Raw genomic sequence first — 23,396 nt, forward strand, 5'->3', positions numbered from 1 at the left:
CGTCCCAGGGCGCCGTAAGGGGGTGAAAAGTTAGGACATTCTATTTTAGAACATTAGAAAAAAATGTTTAAGTAACCGATGTGATATATTTTTATGGGGCCCAAAATCCCTGGCGGCGCCCTTGCGTCTAGTATAAACGGCACCACACATGAGCATCCAAATAAAGTTCACTTTCTAGCCAGATTTTAAATGTACATCCAGTACTTTACTATCATTTCAGATCCTGAGAAAAAAAAAGTGTTGATAATTTTTAAAAAGATACTCGTTTACTCCAACTCTCTTCACATTGTGCGAGGCCAGTTTTGCTAACTCCTGTAACTGGAACTGCCTCACAGTTGCATTTTAAATATCTGTATTTACAGTATATTCTCATATGATTAGGTACCGATTAAAAACTAAAACTCAAACCAAGATAAATGTTTGCATTGAGTATCAAGGATTTGTACTTATTTGTGAAATCATTTAATTATAAGAAAAATAAATTGAATAAATAGCATGCTTTTAAAATTAAATGAATGGACAAACCATATACCTACTGCGTTTGTTAAAATTGCAAGTTATGTATGCTTTAACCTATATAGTGTTTACATATGGATCATAAATGACCTTTTTGATAACCCCAGTTGTAGTCATATTGCCCCAGAATTAGCTTGTGGTTTGTTAACAGTAATATTTTTAACTAAGCAACAACTTCCAGGTCTTAAAAGTGAAGCCAATGTCGAAGATCCTTAAATTAGATTCTCTTTAATATACAGCAGCCAGCATCTGTTATCATTTTCCTGACAGGTTGTAATTCTTCTTTTATAAAGCATGATGTTAATTTTGTAAATGAATCCCCTCTAGATATAAAGAGACAATGAAGCAGCATATGCGTTAGGGCTTGGCAACCTGAAAATGTAGTCCCATTTTGTTTTCCAGTCTCAGTGCTCTCTATGTTTTTGTCTTAAACCTTTTCCAAAACATATTTTGGTTTCTTCTTCTCAAACATTATGACGAGAATCTAAACCAACAATCAGAACCGATGTAAGACCCAACCCTTCAGGTTTCACTTTTAACATTGTCTTCTTATGGCTAATTTGTTGCTTCTGGCTCCAAAATACACCATCACCTTGATATGTCGAAATAAGTAAAACGCACATATGTGTGTGCAAATACCTATCTAAATGAACTTGAAATACAAAAATAAATAAAGAGCATGCTCTGCTTCTGAGTTTCCATAACTGGCACAGTTGAAACAAATAGACCGGCACACCAAGTAGACATGTTTTTGACGCTGTATAATGTATCAAACACAAGGCCTTTCCTCAAACTTTAAATCTTTTAAATATTACTTTGATCCAGTTCCCATTCTATCAGGCACTGGGATGTGTGCGTGGTTTTTAGAAAAGAGGTTCTTAACATAACTAGCAAACGGCTTGCTGGAAAATAAAACTCCTTGAGAGTAAAATATTGAAACACACACATAGGTACACACTGTTGTTGCACTTCTGTTCAGCTGTCTATGGTAATGCAGTTGTCTCCATCCTGGCTATGTCAAGGGGCTCCTTGACAACCAGGCTGTACCTTTTGGTCAATTTAAAGTCGCCATGGAAACCTGAGGGACAATGCAGTATAGCCGGGCTGGATATGGATGTTACAATGGCGGATGGCGTTGTCGTATACGCAATCCTTGGCCCAGACTCCTCCATCCCATTGTCCAGCTGTGTGGGCAAAGGAATGGAGAGAGAGAGATGTTCAGGTATTGAGAGAGGCTCGACATGTCAAATGTGAGCAATGGGATGGATGTTTGTATGAATGAGAAATTATCAAAGATGGAGGTGAAGGGAGAGAATTAACTTAACTGTTCTGATGCTGTTATTGTGATGAAAACAACTCTCCAAAGAAATCACAACTGACTGAAACGCCTAGTTGGCATAAAGAAAACCTGGAGCAGTTTCATAAGAAACAAACCTATGAAAATACATCTCACTTAAAGACTGGACATTTAAAGCTCCAATGTATGAGCTAAATTAGACGTTTTCTACAGGTGTTATAGGATTCATTAATTGCAAAAGATTTCTTTGGATTCTTTTTCAAACAAAAGACACTACATTTACTGCAAAGAGCATGCAATGCACAATTGTGGTCTCTTACAGTAGCAGGCTGATGACTGGTGGGCTGCAGGCCGATGTCTGTCATGGAGATGTCTTCAGGCTCTGTCAGCGTCTGAACAGTACCCAAAGAAACACAGCTATTAAGTTAAAGTTGAGATTAAAAAAGTGATATACTATTAAAGCCACATTCTGTTCAATCAAAATCAACTCCAAGTCGACTTTTGAACAAAGCTGTTCAGAGACAAGCATCCCTTTTGAAATGTAGATCATGTTGTTTGCTCCCATAGCAACAATCTCCTGTGCTAACAACAACAGGTTTAGCATTATCATTGAAAAAGGGGACACTCACAATCTCATGATTACATTACATTGCATTTAGCTGACGCTTTTATCCAAAGCGACTTACAATAAGTACATTCGACCAGGAAGACACAACCTTGAAGAAAACAGAATCATATAAGTACATCAGGTTTCATAGAGCCAAACATTTCAAGTGCTACTCAACTGGCTTTAGGTAAGCCAGTCCTTTATTAGTATAAAAGTGCTTCGTTAATAGTTCTAACGCTCGAAGTGGAGTCGAAAGAGATGAGTTTTCAGTTTGCGCCGGAAGATGTGCAAGCTATCTGCTGTCCTGATGTCAATGGGGAGCTCATTCCACCATCTTGGAGCCAGGACAGCAAACCCACGTGTTTTCGCCGATGGGAACTTGGGTCCCCCTCGCAGCGAGGGCGCAACGAGTCGTTTGGCTGATGCAGAGCGTAGTGCACGTGCTGGGGTGTACGGTTTAACCATGTCCTGGATGTACGAAGGGCCAGATCCATTCGCAGCATGGTAAGCAAGTACCAGTGTCTTGAAGTGGATTCTAGCAGTTACCGGAAGCCAGTGAAGGGAGCGGAGGAGCGGAGTGGTGTGGGAGAATTTAGGAAGGTTGAAGACCAGACGAGCCGCTGCATTCTGGATGAGCTGCAGAGGTCGGATGGCACATGCAGGTAGACCAGCCAGGAGGGAGTTGCAGTAGTCTAGGCGTGAGATGACGAGAGCCTGGACCAGAACCTGAGTCGCTTTCTGAGTCAGCTGGGGACGTATCTTCCTGATGTTCTTGAAACACACTGAGTTATACAAAGTAATATATAGTTTGACATTTAGGGAATGTCCTCATTTGTCTAGTCATCTCTGTAGGGTTGCCTGGCAACAAATAAGTTATAAAATGTTAATGCATGGGCTGTTACGGTAGCAGATTTTCTCCTTTTTGGACAGAGCCAGACTAGCTGTTTACCACTGTATCAAGTCTCTATGCTAATCTAAGCTAACAAGCTGTAGCTTCATATTTAGCTTCAGACATAGGAGAAGAATCAGTTATATCATCCAACGGTCTGCAAGAAAGATAGTTTTTTTTTTTCAAAATATCAAACTTGTATCTAAGTGTCAGGTATTAAACAACTTTAGAGGTTTCGGTAAAGAAGAAAAAAAAACAATGATTTGATAGAAATAACAGATACAAATCAGTTAAAATGAAGACCAAATAATCCAGAAATATAGCAAAGTAAACGTTGAATTTATCACAAAGAGCGTGTCAGTAGAAGTACACTGTCCACATTGATGACTTTGTTAGCAAGAGTAAAGCAGGTAACCAGAGATTATAGACAAAGGAAAAATGTAAGCCTCCATCCTTTGCTCTGAGCAGAGATGGAAGCAGATGGAGTTCAGAGACTCCTCGACAATCATCCGTCTTCGTCTTCAACAAGTGCAGTCGTTGAAACACGGGGCCACATCATGCAAACTGCAGATTAAGTCTGAAACTCCCAGATTATTGGATTAGTCCCTCTGTAATGGAGTCCTGCACGGCAGTACGGCATGTGTGTGTGTGAGAATACGTGCATACTTGTGGGTTATTTTAGGTTTTACAGTGAACTAAGATGATTACACGGTGACGGAAATGCTCCATACTGTATATTGGATGTCCCACATAAAGTGACCTGTCCATCAGCCTGAATGACGCAAACATGTGCCAAGTAGCATTGTTCTTATATATAGTGTTGCGTGTTACCAAGCATTGAGATGTAGATTATGTTCAAATGCTAAACGCTATATGTTATAAACTAGGATCTTTCCAATTATCTTTGCACAATATTCTTCATTGCAGAAACTCAACTTGGTTCACAATTAGCTTTCTCATTAACGGCCATCAAACACTGGATCTTAAAACCTTCTCTGACTTTTCACTATTTTTGAGTGCAAAATAAATTGATATTGGGGCAACCAGTCTTGCCAACATTAATTTAACTCTAATTTGAGATGTTAGTTTAAATTAATTGTAAAGTTATCGTCATATTGACAAATGTACTAGTATTTATATTTTACACATCTGTATTTTTTTTTTAATCATAAAATGTTTTAATGTTTGTTGATCGTTATGCCTGTCTGCAGATGGAAATTCGTTTTTAGATGTAATCTGGCATATAGCATCTCTTCTCTTTGAGATCAATGTATTTGTATGCATGGTACTTGTTCCATAAAGATGTAATAATAATAATAATAATAATAATAATAATAATAATAAGAAGAAGAAAACTGTCACTCACAAATGTGATTTCTCATGTTTCAAAGAAATTCAAAATGTAATAATTTGTATTAAGTGAAAACAAAGGTGATGATTCAAGTCACATAGCTGGTGAATGAACAGCTTGCATCTATTAGCAGTTGAAAGGGAGATCTTAGTGCACGGCCTAGAAGTGTTAAGTCTAAGATAATGTTTCGCTGCTTGTCAAAAGGGCTTAGTCAGTTTTGACAGACTTGTAAGGAATTGAAGGTATTTAACCTCTGCAGGGTCGTTCACACCATGAGAGTTGTTAAGGTGCGTAGTCCACCTTGCTGTCATGTGTAACCATGACACATGCCACACGAGTCGAAGTTTGAAAAAAATATAGGACAGAGCTTGTTTGCACCCCATGTTGTGTCAAAAGTGTGTAAGGGGTGTCATGGAACAATGGGGAACTCCAGTTCGAAACCCGCTCCCGCCCCACTGCGTCAGGCCGTTGTGTCCTTGGGCAAGACACTTCACCTGAATTTGCTCCTGTGGGTATTGTCCACAGTAGATGACCATTACATGTATGATCTGTATGTGTAATGTGTATTTGTAAAGCGCTTTGAGAGTCTTTGATAAAGCGCTATAATAAATATAAGGATTATTATTATTATTATTATTATGGAGAGGAGAGATACACAATGTTATTTACATATGTGGAGAACAGACACAATTTTCAAACGGTCTCTCCTGGAAGTCATTTATATCTTATCTTATGTGTAAGCTTTTCGAGAAAGAAAAGTCAAACATAACATACAACTTCACCTAAACTGGTTTTGAATTACACACAGCTGACTGATGAGGTGGGTGTACATTTGGATTGTTGGTTTTGCAACGTAACAGAAGTGATCGGACACAGCTTCTTAAGCCCCACGGACCCGCCGAAGGGGCCGAAACCACAACATCTGCAAGCAACAGTGTCTGAGGGCTTCTTAAGATGTAATAAACTATGAATGTTTCATATCCATGTAACGGGAAGAAATTCAGCTAACTGATCATTTTTTGTTTTTTTCAACAACAAAAAAACACAAAGCTAACGCTGAGCCTCTAAATTAGCCACGAGCGAAAAATGCTAAAGGCGGTTCCACAGAAAACACGTGTAGTTCCAGTAATCCAACATTTGATTCACAGGTAGCAAATAACTTGACTCGGACAAGATACATCTCAGGATAGTTTGTTTGACTCTTTACTTATACAAAAGATATCAAATACAAACAAATTTTTTCTCAGCTCAAAAACGATGTTGCTCTGTGCTTCTTTATCCTTCTCACACACACAATCACAAGCACTGCCGTCGGCTATAACGTCTCGTAATCACAAACAGCTGCGGTCGTCTATGCCGTAAATTTCACATGGCTGGTTCAAATACATGAACCAGCACTAACAACAAAGGATTATAATCAGGGCTGCACATAACTGGTGCGCAGGTGCGCATGCACGATATGAACTCAGGGCCGGCCCGTAGCGCTGGCGTAATAGATGTTCGCCTAGGCGCCAGATCTGTGGAGGCGCTGCGCTGGCAGTTTTGGGAGGGAAAAACATTTTTTTGACCGTTGGGGCTCATCCTAATTTTCGGCCTTGATGTAACAATATTCACAATTAAGTAAATGTACACCCTTTTCACCCCGGTTACACGTTTCATTTGCCCTGTACGATGGGCGCTGTAAGTGATGAAAATGGGGGATGTTGGCTTATCTGGCAACCGCAGCTCACAGCCAAAATGCGAGTGAGCGTGGGAGCGATGGAGGGTGCACCGGTACCGGCGCTGTTATTAGAATCTGGTGCTAGCTGCTTTAACGGATATAAGAAGAAGATGTTTCCAGAATAATGTGGAGAGAGAGTCCTCTCCAGTCAGACTGAGAGGCTGATAACTGCAGCTCAGTGAGGTAAAGTAATCTTGAGTGTTTAGATAGTTAACTTTAGTCTAAGTTCAAACGATTTGGTCACAATTTATGTAAACACATATTTCCAAGGCACTCCTTTATAATTATTGGGATAAACAGGTTTGAAATCATTCCAATGTATACTATAGGACAGTAACCAAAAATATCCTTTAAAACTGGAGAGATACATTTTTAAAAAAAAAAGGTAAAATAAGATATGAATGAACAACACAAATAAAATAAGTTACATCCATTTGTTATTGGCTATGGTAGGTTATTGGTTATGTTCACATACTTATTTGATTACATCCACTTGTCTAAGATGACAACAGAGACTTTCGACCCAAACCCAGCTGTTGACTTGTGGATGCAAGCATCTAATCGCAGACTCAACCAGAGAGAAAGAAGTAGGCCTACATCATCAGCTACCATGTCTGACAGAGAGGAAGACAGAGAGGAGAACAGTCAGGAGGGTAGTGATGACAGCTTGTAGGATTACTGGTCGTGCTAATGTTGTCTTGTGTTCACCACTGCATGTGTGTTCTGTGTTCACCTCTGCATGTGTGTTCAGTGCCGTGTGTCTGGCAAATAAAGTCAAGACCCCCTCAAAAGTTACGGTTTATTTCATTTTAAGGATGAGCACCAAGCAACATCTCCAGGTGCTCCTTTGAGAACCAGGGCAAAAAAGTTATGTGCACCCCTGATTATAATATTCAAATATATCAAACTATACATTTTAACATATGGCTCCTCGTATATAACACCGTTATTACTTATCGTAACTGCACATCCAACCCATCGATTAGCATCGTGAGTAGACACATAATCGATAGGGAGCCTATATTTATCATCACTCAATGATTGAACTCGCAAATTTATTAACAAAAACAGACATCAAAACATGTGGCGCTAAGTAGCAAAAACGGGAATATGTCTTACCTCTGTTGTTGTCTGATCAAAAGTTGTCTTCAATGGCATTAAAACGATAAAAACGCTGCTGAAGGTTAATCCATAGGTTAATCCAATGTGTCTGTGTCACTTTGAAATGATTTCTGATAATCCATAAGCAATAAACCTACTTTTCCGTTTTAGGATTTCAGAGGGTGAGACAGGTTTCAATTTGGGGAAACTGCATGCGCGAAGCCCCACTTTTTTTTGGGTAACGTTGGTGTGTATTTGGAAATTCCCCTTCGATTCTATTGGCTCTAACGGTTAAAAAGAGATGTCAATCATAAAAATCGACCAATGGGTTCCAGAGAAACGGCAAACACGCCCATTTCCACCCAAATCACCCCAGAGGTGGAGTTTTCTTTGCTAAACCTCTCTAAAAAGGTCAAATGTCATTTGATTTGCATCAATCTTGATACAGGGTACTTATTATATGTTGTACTTTGGATTCCTAAAGCTTTTAGTCTACTAACCCATGATCCAAGGGTAGTTTTCACTATAAGTAAAAAATTTTTTGGACAGACACTATAATTTACAGTTTTTTACGATGTTCAATCTGAATTGTCTTTAAAATAAGAAAAATCGATATTGATTCTGACTTTTCTACATCCAACTCACAGGTTTATCATTACTTTGAGAAAAAGATTATTAATTTCCCCTTTTAGAAGTGTAGTTATGGTCATTTGTTCTGGAAATGTAATTTTCGGCCTGAGACCTGAAAAACAGGCTTGGGGCTTAACAGGGTAAAGGATTCAGGGAAAGCATTTTTCAGAGCTGAATCTGATTCTGAACAAGCAAAACCTGACCCTAAGTCAGAACTAAAGAAGCCCTTAGGATAAAAGGTGAAAAACCATTAACCTCTTCTAAACATACTCAAACATGGGTGAAACTTGATACAGAGATACTTGCTAGTTTAACTCTGGAGTTGTGCATTGTAATCATATGAACAATTGAACTGTTTTTAAAGGGTTAAAATAATGTAAACAAAATAGGCATTAACCAGACACCTAAAAAGACTTAGGTCATGAAATCCAAACGCATGACCTTAAAGCAGCATGACTGCTTTAGATTACATGCTGGGGAATCCTGTTTCTAACCACGAGGAGGCTGGATTATAAGAGGGGCTCGGACCGTCATGGCCTCATAGAGTTACTCGCCATGGAATACCAAGCATAAACATGACGTCTATTGACTTTAACAGGGCTCCAAAACAACATGACCTCACTTATCAAATTCAGGAGGAGAAGATTAAATACGCCTTGACTTAATGACAAAACAGAAGCAGAACCTGCCATTAAAGACATCATGAAACTAATGTGAGAAGATTCACACTGAGGCCTAAATGACAAAGTATGTAAGTAACAGTATGTCGACATATAGCAGGCCCTGATACTTACTGTGATCTGTGAGAGGTTGCATATGGCTGGGTCAGTGGGGTTGTGGGCGGCAGTGCTTTCAAACTCTCCTGTGTTTCGACCTCTCACCTTTGACCTCTTGTTGGCATGGCGCACCTGTTTGGTATCACCGGACAACTGGAAAATGTCAGGCGTTCGAGACGACAAGTCCTCCTCAGTGTCTGAGAAGCGGGCCTTTGAGGCAACACATCGAGGGAATCACACACAAACAAGACTAAATTCAGCAACTGGTCATTCAAAGCATTTGTCATTGGAAGTGTAAGACAGAGACATACCAGATTAGATATGAAGTACACTCACTGATTCGCTCTCAGTCAGGGAGGAGTTGCGAAGCCTGCTGGGGCCTTTGCTCTCTGATTGGCTGGTGACGGTTGATCGGCGGGTGGACTGGAAGCTACTGCTGGTGAAACGGTCTCTGCCAGTAACACACAGCAATACCCCGAGGTAAGGAATATACCTGCCGAGCGCTGACCTGAGGGTGAGTTGGACAGAAATACTCAAATCCATAATTGAAAAGATTTTATTATATGAGAGAGACAAGTAAAGCTCCCTGACATTCACGGATGTTGAGCTGAATTTCACAATTTAACTAGGATTTTAAAAATAGCAATACATTATCTCCGTCTATGAAAGAATAAAATAATGTAAATTGAGTTATAAGGGGAATATAATTAAAGTTGCTGTACATGATCAGACTCCATATAGCCTGATCCTAACAAAGAAATCCACCTAGAACTATAAACAAAAACCTCATTATCTCCTAATAAATCCATCTTAATCGAACACAAAACAAGGCGCTAAAGAAATTATGGCAGAAGAAAAAGAAAAGTGCACCAACCAGCAGTGTTATATCGTCAAGGGAAGGTGGTGCTTGAATAACTTAAATGTAAAAATAAACATCAACAAATGTAACTCTTGCTTGACTTTGAATCCATTAATTCATCTTGTACGATGCACACTGTAATTAATAATATTATTCCATTTATGTATTTGTGCTTAGCTTAGATTGGCTGGCCAGATCAGCATTGATTAATCTGATAAATATGTTCCAGTTTAATTAAATGATCATGAGGTCATTAGAAAATAGAAATGAGAAAATGTCAGGAGATAGTGAAAGTGTCCATGCCAGTTTCTGAAAGACCAATGTAATGTCTTTCAATGTCTTTTTGTTATCAATCTGAACACTTGAGTGTGAATCCTACCTGTATTTGGGATGTGTTATGGCATATATGATAGGGTTGTGGATTGCAGATGCCTTGGCGATCACAGCAGGAACCGAGTGCATGTACGGAGTCAACATGTCAGCGTGCCTGAGAGAGACAGGAGAGATGTTGGACACAAGGAAGACACATTTATTTGACGAGGGCAGGAGTGGGTGCGTTTTCTACTACAGGATTTGTGAAGAGAAACAGGATTGGCACACGCAAACAGCCACATAATGTTCAAATCTGTATTGTTACTGACTTAACACCGCAGCATAGGAACATCCAATCAATAAAGTCCTCACACATTGTTAAACAATCCTACCTTTAAATCAAAGCATATGTCATGATTATATATTGTCATTTAAAATGTTCCTATTCCAATTTTGATGTAGCTAGAAGGTTCTTAGTTGTTATCGTAATATTTTTACATCACTAGATAGTACAAAATATCTCCTCAGTGGTCACACACACACAAACCCACCTACCCAGCAAATGCAGTGAGGGCAGCACACGAGTAAGGGGCCCAAGAGATGACGTATAGCAGGATGACGATGAGTGCGATCTTTGCCATCTTCCATTCAGTCTTCATCTTATTGAACTTCTTTGCAGAGTCTCTGGTTCCCTGACAGTTCATCTGTGTTATCGCTCTGTCAAACACAGACACATTAGTAATAAAGCTTTATTTTGAGTTGCAATATAATTTGTATTTTTAAATCAAATGTGGCATTTTTTCAGAAAAACTGTATTAGATTTAGCTTTATAGATTATTTATTTGGACATAGAGGATTTTTGAATGACAGTTATTGTACTTGCATGCACATACAATTTGTATTGCAACTTGACACATTGTTAATCAAAAACATCAATATCAACACAATGCTTGTGTTTTTAATCATGCATGTGGAAGTCTTTGTCTGCCTTATTACAGGAAAATCAATGTGTACATGTACAGACCTGGTTGTGTGTCGGATGGCTCTGAAGATGCAGAAGTAGCTGAATATGATGATGAAGAGAGGGATGAAGAAGACGAAGATAAAGAGCAGCATGGTGTAGGAACGGACAGAGGGAGTAAATGTCATGTAATCCCAGGAACAGGACGTCATCAGACCTTCTGGGACATAAGCACCTGTGGGAGAGGAAAACACATTTTATTGAATCGGACAATTTCTATTTGTCTGGGATTCCACCAAGTGACACGTAGTAGAGCATTTTGATAAAAATCCATGTTCTTTCTTGTTAAGATTTACAATATAAATGCTACTTCAAAAACTCTCTGTTGAGTATAAAACTACAGCCAGGAGACGGTTAGTTTAGCTTAGCTTAAAGACTCGAATGAGGGGTAAATAGCCGGCTGTCTTAAAGTGAGGAAAATAGCAAAAATAAATGATATACTATCAGTTTAAATTGGTTCATAATGCTCACGACAGTGCAAGGGATTTAACTTGATGGAGTAACCCAGGGCTCTATGCTCGGCAGGGTTGCCAACTTTGGGTACCTGGCTGGAGTGAGATTTTGATATCATGGGTTTAATTACACTATGCACAAATGACTGCTATCGTGTCAGCAGCGGGACCTTAGCATATACAGGATATATATACAATATATACAAATACACAATATTGGACACAGACTATAAAGGACACACAGTTTCATTCACTAATGAAAGTCAACACATGTTTGTTTCCACTGTTTTATTATGTGCCTGTCGCGATAAGAAATTAATTGACTTATCGTAGGATAAATAAAAATGAACTCGATAAATTGCCATTTACATGAGGATGTGACTAGCCGTTTGAAAGGATGTACTTGAATTATTATTATATATTACTATGTCAGTGGTCTAAAATGGTCATACAACGGTGCCGACAATAATTTCCGGGAAAATGTATCCAACAAAATTAATTATCGTGAGAGGCCTATGAAACACACACACAAACAAATCTACAGACTTACTCCAAACTGCCAAATATATTAATTAACACACTCTCACTCTCATATACTCTTTGACTCTATTTTGGCCTAGAACAATAAGCAGCAGACTTTTACTTTTTTTCTAATTTCTACTGGATTTTAGATCTGCGCATGCGCAATACGGGTCGGCAGTTGGGGCTCCAGAGTATTTGTGTTGGGTAATCTATGGTAGGGCTAACCCATACAGTGGTGGGGCTCAAGTCAGTATTTGCAATATAATTACATACACGCTCCCCTTGACAGTGAAACGCCACGCGTGAGGTTTAGATTATTTCCCTGTCTCAATCCAAATTGAACTGTATGAAATAAAAAGGCACATCTGTCTTGTAGTAAATAAAAAGGGCGACCTGGAGCCAATCCTGCAATTTTTTTGAGATTTTTTGAAATACTAACATAAAATACACATTCTGGTACTCTCTTGAGAAGAAAAATAAATAAATCTATTACTACACGACATATTTAAAAAAATGAATGCCATTTTAGTTTTTTGTTACTTTGTTCTGAAAGCTGAACCTGCTGCTCCTCACAGAGAGAAGAGGAAAGAGGCTGTGAATTACTTTACATTGTGGATAAGGGTGGATAGCCCCCATTGTTCTGTGTGTCAAAATGAAAGACAGCCCACACACCTATCAATCATCAAACCGTGGGTCTTATTTCATTACGTGTTGATTTCTATCAACACGTATGTTGTATCGATGTAGAGATGTACTACAGCAAAAGTATTCTCCGTCGGGACTTCCTGCAACAACACCACGCCGTTATCTTGATTCTGATTGGCCAGAAGACATTATCAAAGATGTTCTATTGAGAAGACGATCACTACGTGACAAAACCGTTTCTAGTCTTCGGTATTCTTGTTTTTGGCGTGAGAATAGTTTGGGCAGCGTGAGAGCGTGAGATTGAGAGTGAAAGCGTGTGTCACACGCCAGATGCGTGAGAGTTGGCAACCCTGATGCTCGGTCCTTTACTGTTCTCTAGAAGTCTAGACTCTAGATGCTGCAATCCAGGTACACAATACACAGACATTGAATACATTGTATTCAGCTAACTTTAGTTGTATGTATCCTCTATTGTAAAAAAAACAACTTGACAACCTTTGTGAGGGTCTACATGTTGTCATTGAGTGCAAAATTGTAGTTTGAATAAATTACAGTTCCCAATACCTTATCTTTTGTTGTTTTAGTCAAACTTAGTGTCACAACACAGGTTTCTTTGGTCAAATGTCAAATGTTGTTTGGTCAAAGAAACATTATTATCATCTCCCAATTAAAATGAAAATTGACAAAATGTTACTGTCAGCTGTTTGAGTTTAGTTAACAGTGAAAAAAGTAGAACACATTTTTGCTGGATGCTGTCAACAACAAAGCACATCCATCAAAACAAAAAAAAGGCCAGTAGGACAGAAAGACCCCACAACCTCATCATTAATCATTGTAGTACCATCATTTCTATATCAGCTGACCACTTGATCATCCTTCTTATAACTGAATTCATTTTTAAATGTAGTTGGCATGTTGACAAATGTAAAGTGAGATCTATTTGACATGGCAGTACAACTTTCAGCAGGAATTTGACAAACTGACACAAATAAAATCATTGAGAGAGAAGTTGCAGTTCTGGTTGCAGTTGTACTTACTCCAGCCAAAGAAGGGGGGCAGGCTCCACCCTGCGGAGTAGACCCAGGCAGCAGCCAGGATGCACAGGGCTTTCCTGCGAGACATCCCCCCCAGGGAGGCCAGAGGCCGGGTGATCACTACGTACCGATCCACCGCAATCACCATCAGTGTTATCATACTGCAGATACCAAACAGCGCTCCGCAAAAGGCGTATATTTCACAACCTTAAGGAGGAGAGGTGAAAGTCAAGAAGTAGTAGAGAGGAAAGACAATCGTGACAGCAGCAAACAGGATACATCTATTTTCTGGCAGATGATAGCTCTTTAAGAGTTTTGGACACATATGTGTTTCATCATGTCAGAGCAGTAACAGATGTTTTGGTATTCTTTGCTAATTACATAGTACAATGATGCTGCATATAAATTATTGATAATTTTCAACATGCACACAATGCCTAACCAATAAGTTGCAGAAATCAGCATTTTCGGCAAGAAAAAAAACACTCAATAATCATTTGAGTGTGTAATTACCTCTGACCTGACACATTTAATCACGCCATCAAGTCATTACAAGCAAGAAAGAACAAGACAGAATCAGAAGTGTTTTGCATGTGTTAATAAACTAAAACAAATACCGCTCAGGCAGGTTCATGTATATCACAGCCCCTTCATGATCTTCTTTCTGACTGTGTGTGTTTGACAGCCATTGTTAAGTCTCTGACGAAAATAAAGTCCTGTTTGGCCCAGGGAACACCAGGCTTTCTCCAGAGAGAACAACAATTTAATGTCCTACGGCATTTTGTCAAAAAGAAAGTTCACTGCATTTGTGTCTATACTACAGTATAACAAGTGTTTGTAAAACATTTCAGATATTGAAAGGTCCTGCAATGAGCTGCAATTCATTTTAGGAAAAACTAACCAATCATCAACCAGTTTTAATCAGCACATAAAATCCATAGATGAAGAAAATAAAAAAATAATATTTTTGATGAATCTTTCCGCATTTTTGTCCGGTGTTGAGATTTGACGGGCACTTTTTAAATGATGTCCTCTCATGTTCCCTCTTTTTCTGCAACGGCTTAATGGAAGCTGACTGGAGGATTATAGCCACCATAATGTTTATCTCCATGCACCCTACTTCTAATATTTTCGTGCATGGAAATTAGATTACAAGAGTACAACAAATTGCAGTTTGCATCCAACCAGAAGGTGCATAGAGTAGTAAAGTGCATGAGGTAACAATATATGCATACTTTCAACACCTTATTGCTAAAGTGTTCTTGCACGTTAACTCACTCGCTTTATTTCAAATCTCTTAGCGATTTGAAATAGAACCTCTCATAATTACACCACGCTCAAATATTCTATTTCACTCTAAAATACTTCATATTTCAGAAGCTAAGAATGTTATAACTGTCACTCTTTTAACATCTAAATCTCACTGCCTGTGTATCTTTTTAAAAGAATAGGCAGAAGAAAAGGGATTTCAAGGTTGTAGAGAGGTTGGTTAGAAGAAGAAAAGGAAAGAGTTGTCTTTCAGTAACAACCATTGAGAATTGAGCTGCAGATCTGACAGCGGTGAAGGTCAGGACAACTCCTGAAGGAAAACGCTGCGCTCCATCAGTGGATCGCTGTGCTGCTGTTACCACCTCTTCATCTCCATTCCCTCTAGGTTGCATGCCGATGTACTGTATAATGCACCACTGGTACAACATCCTCCAAATGCACTCATAAAACATACAAGCAACATGCATTCTTGCTGGCTTTGTGATCAATGGAATTTTGAGATGCTGCACAAAAGGGTGAAAGAGAATGGCAGATTTGTGTGCAGAATCTCAATTGAATTGCGCGTCACACAATAGGGTACGAAACCAACACATGTTCCTTGTGGAAATCCAGTGTGACCATAAATATAAAAGATGTGTGGATTTGTGTGTACATGTTAAATCATAACACTCGTATTTGTAACTCTGCACGGTATTTCAAAAAGATAAGTGTCAAATGTTAAATGCATTTGTTACCTTTCTTTCCAAAGATCCATCGCTTGTGCATGCTGTTAATGAAGAAGATGGGTGTCTGAGTAACACACATCAGCAAGTCTGTGATTGCCAGGTTAATGATGAAAATGTTGGACGGTGTCCGCAAACTTCGGCTCCTGAACACAGACACACACACAGCTGTGAAGTGGTGCTTAATAAGTCTATACAATAAAATTGTTTACAACAGCAGTAGAAAGCTGTTACCTGCAGAAAGCATATAACCAGGAAGTTCCCAACATGCCCGTGATGCCAATGATCAGGATGACCACACCGATGGTGTAGTGAGCGTGGGAAGGGACGTCTACCGTTGGAAATGGGTGGCTTGTAACCATGGGACCCTGGCAACAGGAAAACGGGGGTTAATTGGTGGCGTTAAATAATGTTATCAAGTCATGATCAAGAGCAATGTCAGTACAAAAACAATTCAGCTTTTATTGCAGTTCTCATAATCTGACAGACGGCACATAATTAAATTAAAAAGGACAATAAAAACGTAAAATAGATATTGAGATGACAAATTGAAATTGTGAATTAGCCACACCATGTACATGTATGGAAGCATATTGTAGCCATGATGATAAATATATATGTCTGATAAGCTCTTTGTTAATACAAGATTGTTATTTATTGTATTCAAACACAATATATTTTCATATTGATTTATTTTCTTGTTATTATTAGAATTTTATAGGACATTTTTCATTTTAATGTTCACATTATTTCACAAGTAAACATTATGGTAGCTAACCCGTACAAACTGTCAATGGAATTTTACCCAAAAATTGTATTAGCTTATTAACAGTTTGAGTGACAGTCGACATTGACAACTTTCTAATCACAGAAGCTGAACAATGCTTGGGTCTCAGCTGTGTGCATCACTTTTTAGTTTCCCTGTTTCCGTTGTGTTTGGAGCTTCTTGCAGTTTTTTATTTATGCAGAGATTTTAGTAAATGCTGCGCATGTTTCGTAAAGTTGGTGAAGATGTTTCTTAATTTGAACACGCGTGTTTGTTTTTATTTATTTGCATCGTTTTTTAAACTGCAGCGCGTTTTTCCAAATGGAAATGTTTTTCCATGTTTACCCCTGTCGGCCACAGTAAAAATAGCTCATGAAAACAAGCTGTTGCTGTTATACCATTTATATTAACCGTTTTTCAACAACTTTTCAACTTAACAGGTGATAATATGACAATGTTGTGCAAACAAAAAGTGGCCACAAATTATTTTATATTGCAGCTTAAATGTTTTTATTTAAGAATTACATTTTTAACAATACATTTCATGTTTTTTTCTGCTTCCATTCATTTGACAGTAGAACAATCCATTTTTTTTACATTTAATTATGGCCTGATGGGTTTATTTACCTTGAATTAATCCTTTAAATTCTGTCTAGAACAAATACAAATACATTCTCATCAATAATTTAATAGTATTTAAGTATAATATGTAAGCTATTAATAAAGCTAGAGTGTACTATTATTATGTTGGAGTGAGTGTTATTATGAGGGTTGCATTTGCAGTTAGATTACTTAAATCAGCATATAATACAAAAGTAATCACTCTAAAGAGTTTATCCTATTTCAATAGCTAAGAAAAGATAGGAGCATTTATTTCACGCTTTATGCTCCAGTAAATTGTAGAGTTCAGAAGGTCATAAAGAGATTGACTTCTTGCAGTGGCGTAACTATTAACGGTGCAGCCGGTGGCACCGGCTGCCAATGCAAAAATAAATAAATAAATAAATGTCTGTCCAATGACCTTGCTCCCTTTCATGTCATGTGATACCTTGCATGACGAGCGAACCGTTGAATCAACCTGTACTGAACTGTACGGACAGACGTGCAATAGATGCCGTGTGTAAATCGAAGAGATAATACATTTTACAGCATATAGACCGAATGTTAGGAAACGCATGTGTCTGTAAATAAGAAGATGAATCCACGAGGATGTCAGCTACAGCATATCAAACTTGTATTCAAAAGGTATGCTGCAGTTTATGAAAACTAGAAGAGCTTTGGAACAATGCTTATGAGTAGGTCAATAGTCCAAATTGTTAAAGGTCCCATGTCATGGCCATTTCTACTGATCATAATTCCATTGTTGAGGTCTACTAGAATAGATTTACATTGTGCAATTTTCCAAAATCACATTGGTTTCTCAAACAGCATGTCTGTATAGTATGTGTATTCACTCTCTGTCCTAAACGGCTTGTTGGAGCTCCTGCCCCCCCCCCCCTCCCTATGAGCCCACTGTGCTCTGATTGGTCAGCTCGCCCACTCTGTTCTGATGAGTCCACCACCGTTACAGCGGAACATCAGTGATTATGTGTCACAATGGCGTTAGCAACCAGAAAATGACACCAGTAATGACAAACAGATGAGAATGCTGCGTGGGGTCTGGGTGCCGTGTTGGCAGGACGTTGCGAGGCTTGCTGCTGTGAGAAGCGGACAGTGTGAGCTGGGTTACTGGTGTCATTTCCTGGTTGCAGCGAGACATTGCGAATGGACGTGGGAAGGGGGGGTTGCTGAGGGGGCTGCAGCACCCCCATCTGCGAGGCTCCACTATTTCTAAAATGTAGAAATGGAAGCACTCTAGTAAATGCCCAAGAAAGCATAAATAAACTAATTAATTCCAATGTTTCTTGTAGCTCCCTAAAAACAAACTTTATATAATAGATTGTTAACATAAATAACAATCTTGCAAGCAGAATTTTGCCTCTGAGAAGCTCAGTGCACCTCAGAGCACACAGCTCCACAATTTATTTCGCCAGGACTATACACTAAATCTTCCTTAGTTCAACTGGAACACACACACACATCTCATCTTATTAATCCTGTCAGCCACATGAGCGTGTGTGTGTGTGTTTGTCTGCACATGTGCCTTAAGGGGTCCAGCATCTGCTTCAGCACTACAACTATTCTGCGGAGTCACAAGCATCTGAAAAGGAAGGACATTAAAATAGAGGTTATGTAAGTGAGTGAAAAGGTCCTGGGGGGTGAGTTACTGAAAGAGGGGGCAGTGAGTTCAGGTGATATGCAGTCGTGTTGTGTGTGTGTGTGTGTGTATGTTTGGTATGAAGTTGTTAAAGAAAGATTCTTCTTCTCACATCCCTGACACCCTCCCTGCTGGATATCTTTCTCATCTCCGCTATCGCTGCTGATGGAAGATCTTTGTTAATTCCCTCATTCACGGCAGTTCCGCTGTTTCCTAAATCTTTTTTTCGATCACTCCTGTACTTCCTCTTGCTTCATCTCATTTCCTCCAGCAGCTCGTGGCCAGATAAATGTGATCACACGGTGAGGAGGAAAGAGCAGCGGGGAATTCTCCTCTAAAGTTTGTTTGTCTGGGACTTAAAAATGGAATTATTGGATGGTGACATCTTTCTGCACTCATTAGCGTACTGAAGCATTTCTGGCTTTCCCTACATCAGTCAAGAGCAATTAAAATACATTGAAATGGTCTTAGCTATGCACAGCTATTTAAAACCGGCAGGGATAAATAACTGAGTGAGGAAGAAGACAAGGATTAGGGATAGAAGAAAGAGGGAGAGACATAGGGGAAAAGAGGAGAGGCTGGGAATTAAATATCCAATGTAAGAAAATAATCTGTAGAAGAAAACACATGCATGTAAATACAAGCATAAGAAGCTGTGCACACGTGTTTGACGTTTACAACATACTGTAATCTACTTGGCAATTATGTGCACATCACTCTGTAACAGCCAACACTAACTTAGTGAACGTGAACGCTTCCTCTGAATAAAAGGACGTCATGCTCATAATCATGGTAATTGATCATTTACAGCAGAGGAAATACATTTTCATTAGGAACATGTCACTCAGGCATCATATGACCACCACAGGATAATGTGACTCAGTTTAACAGTAGATTAAAGGCTTCACTTTAAAAGGTGATGATTCAATATTGTATTATAGGCATTGGAAAATCTGAACTGTGATTGGCTGGCAGGATTCCATTAACTACTTTTAACCAAACACTTATTCCATACACCCCTGACAGGTATTTGCTTTCTGTTTTAAATATCTTCAGGGTATTTTTCTTTGTGTCTTCTATAACAATCATCTAACTTGATCAGGGATAATTCCTCACTCATCATTTACTGTCTCTCAGTGGATGCCTATAATTGTACTTTTAAACAATTTATCCATCTAAAATAAAGTTGTTCTTCTTTTAGTTGTTTTACATAAAATGTTGTCTGATGTAATGTGTATCTGTGGAACTAAAACCTGATGCTGCATACATTCGTCATATCTTGAAATCAATCAATTATGGGAAGATATTGATTTCCATCATGTTGGCCGCAGTGCTTAAATATGTATAACATGATGGAGGAGGATACATTTAAACAAACTGGCTTATCTTTTGGTCCAACCCTGTTGCCTACAAATTATGCTCGCAATACAACTAAACTGCAATTTGAATAAAACGTCGTTTCTGTAATCAAAACAAAACCAAAATGGTTATGTTTGGGCAACAACATTTATTTTAACGTTTGGTAAATATCCTGATTTAAAATACTTTAAATGTTAAAATGTTGTATTCCTCCGTGGTGAAATTATTTGTATTTGTTTGACCCCTACATCCATCCATCCTGACCTCATACCTAGACTGTAATTAAAAACTTATCGTATGATACATTGAAAAAAAAGGTAATCTGGAAGAGAATACCTTTTTCTCTAAATGTAATTAACAGCGCAGTTTCGTTGTCTATAGGATTGTCATTTTGGTTCTCAAGTGACAAATAGCAGGACAGCACACAGACACACTACACACATACGCACTCATACATTAGACCCATATTTTTGTTAATGATGCAGAGATGGTAGATTCAGTAGATGAAAACAGTGGTAAAAGGAAAAGAGGGCTCTAGAAATCCCAGAAAGAGTTTTTTTAAATGAAAACCACTTATAGTAGAGTATAAGAACCCATCGCTCTCTGTAGAAGCTGCCCGCAGGCACTGCTTTAGTATTAGCTTTCCCAGCGCTCCCACCATGAAGGCCATGGAAAAGCAGCTGAGACTAAAGTCTGCAGCTCTGAACTTCAAAGTTCAAACACACCCACTTGCTTCTCCTGTGTATTTCAAACAGCTGCTTCTCTCTCAAATCTACCCTGCAGCAAAATGAATGCACTGCGCTTCATTTCATGCTTCACATAGTGCAGAGGTAGACACACCACTGTGTTGGTTCACAGATCTGGATAAAAAGGATTTCCCTGAAGGCTATGCATGTTTTTGTCCCAATGGCAGTCACACACAGAGGGAGATAAAGAGAGATAGTGTCATTCACTTATGAGACTTGGTAATGAAAAACATTATAAACACGTCTTCAACCTTCATGGCATATCATATCACAGATGGCATGATTACACCATCGAATTTAAATAAAATATTTTGTAATTTACAACCAAAACTTAAAATCACCATCCAAAACACAGATATTGATGTGTTATGCTGCTTTGCTGCAAACTACATTTCCTCTTTTGAAGACTCAAAGGTCTGAACTGAGGCTAACCTGAGTGATAATTAGGATTAGTACATGTACAGGTCTATATGAAAGTATGGGGATTTAATGGGATGGTAACGCATTTTACTTTAACACTTAAGTCACGTTTGTGCACAAACATGTCATCTGAATGAAATCCCGACTGGATAATAAGGTCCTTAAACACACCGCAAATTCAGAAAAGTGTGAGCAATCAATAGGCCTATCGTGCGCACAGATGTTGGTACCAGAAACACGATACGCACTTTTACCACAGACACACATATATACAGCTCACTCACAACAGCTTTTTAAAACATTTTGTAGACAACTAGATGGAGAGTGGAGCAATGCAGGTGACGGGACTGGTGGTGAATGAACGGAGCGCAGATGCAGGTGTGACTTATTCATTCACACAGATCTCATCACACCTCCCTTGTGCACTAATGCTCAAATATCTTGGGAAGAACTAAACAAAAACATTAACTAGTGAGTTTGTTTTAGCAGTTCTGGACCGGTCCTCTCCGCGGTTACGCACCGAAGCTCTTCACTTAGATGTAGGGGAATGCCTTCCTCTAAGCAGCCGAAAATAAAACAATCATATCAAAGAAGCGTGGAGCCGAGTACTCACAGCGGTGGTGACAGCAGACAGCTCCAGGAGCCGGTGCGGGCTGATGGAGCTGATGTTCCAGGGCTCCCGGGCGGTCGGGTCCGGTGTGGGGACCCCCGGTCCAATCAGGAGCCTGGAATCCATTCCTGGTCCACAGTGGTAAATGGAAAGAGGCTGAGAGGTGGACCGGCGAGGTGTCTGGTCTCTGTGAGGTGGTCTAGCAGCCCGAGAAGCCGGTCATCATAGCTGCCCTGCGCTCACATCGCACTCTGACAGGGCTTCTGGGAGTACAGCATGCAGCTTTGGAGAGGGGGGGGGGGGGGGGGGGGGGGGGGAAGTGCTCTCCGTCTCTGGTCCAATCCCTGCTCCGATTGCCTTTGAGTGTGTCAGTAGGTCTGTGCGTGTGCGAGCATGTGCACTGTAACATATTACCATGATTTCACAATATTTAGCTGTAATATCCTCCTGGGACCCAGCGCACTGTAGTGGACATTTAGTTAACCTCCTTTTACTCTTTTGAGCTGTCAATCCCTGATGTGCTGTACAGAGGACATCCTGGTCTTTCCAGTGATATGTCATTGGTTAAAATTGCATGCTGGGTTCCTCTTTCTTTTCATCCAAAATGGCTGGCATACGAAAAACAAAATTGAATGAAGCAGGAGGAGAAGTCAAATATTGTTGAATAATTGTAATTTTTACCATGAAAATCATATTATTATTGTTTATTAACATGTGAGGAACTATATAATTAGTTCTGAAAGCAATTAAATAATTCAAGTTTTCAAATAACAGCCCTTTTATAAATGTCCATTCTAGTGGACGTCAGGACTATCTTCATGGACTTTATGACTCAATATTGTTGCAGGAGACGGAACTGAAGCAGACATTTTCTGTACCAGATAGTTCAGGGAGATTAAGATTTAGAGCTCTCAGATGATGAGAGAGATGATCGGCTTTCACACCTGGGATAGAAGAGGGTCAAGAAGAAGGGGGGGGGGGGGGGATGCAGGAGGCTCCATGAGCGCACAGATATATACATAGAAACAGATATGGACGAGCTGGAAAGACATGTCCCTCTGTGGGCCAAGAGTAGCACGTATGTCTTATTGTTGTTTTTATTTTAAGTGGAGCCATGAAAAATGAGAATGCAAGCTTTGTTTCTATGAGCATGGTCAAATGGAGACCACATCCATACAACTAGTCAAGATGACCCTACAGCCCGTGCTGACTGGAGTCAATGAGGTACTTTCCCACATTGACTACGCTGATAAAATGATTTTTTTTTGTCCTGTAAATATTACTTAGATTATGTGTTTTACTTCTACAAGAAATTACTAATTTAGTGCTTTAACTCAAAATGTCTCCTTTTATTTAATGTGTTACTTGCATTTTGCATGTAATTTTGTATCATCATTGTGTTAAGTACATTTTAACCATAGAACCAAGTAAATATTACCTAAAGTATTGTGTTGATTGTAAAACGGTTAAAAGCTAATAAAATGTACCTTGGCAATTTAAGTGAAGGTGGGTTAC

At 39.1% G+C, this 23,396-nt stretch overlaps 1 protein-coding gene across 1 annotated transcript; it reads right to left on the reverse strand.

Moving 5' to 3' along the window:
* On the reverse strand, positions 1 to 22,085 carry LOC117544770 (melanopsin-A-like). Its single transcript, XM_034214163.1, has 11 exons — positions 21,885 to 22,085; positions 15,958 to 16,091; positions 15,736 to 15,869; positions 13,736 to 13,939; positions 11,083 to 11,254; positions 10,614 to 10,775; positions 10,126 to 10,233; positions 9,224 to 9,395; positions 8,906 to 9,097; positions 2,134 to 2,205; positions 1 to 1,700 (listed from the first exon to the last, which is right to left on the reverse strand). Exons 1-11 carry the CDS (start codon positions 22,005 to 22,007, stop codon positions 1,500 to 1,502), a joined length of 1,674 nt encoding a protein of 557 aa, XP_034070054.1. The 5' UTR covers positions 22,008 to 22,085; the 3' UTR covers positions 1 to 1,499.
* Positions 22,086 to 23,396: the final 1,311 nt, after the last annotated feature.

The sequence above is a fragment of the Gymnodraco acuticeps genome, unplaced genomic scaffold, assembly GCF_902827175.1.
Source record: "Gymnodraco acuticeps unplaced genomic scaffold, fGymAcu1.1, whole genome shotgun sequence".
Taxonomy (NCBI): domain Eukaryota; kingdom Metazoa; phylum Chordata; class Actinopteri; order Perciformes; family Bathydraconidae; genus Gymnodraco; species Gymnodraco acuticeps.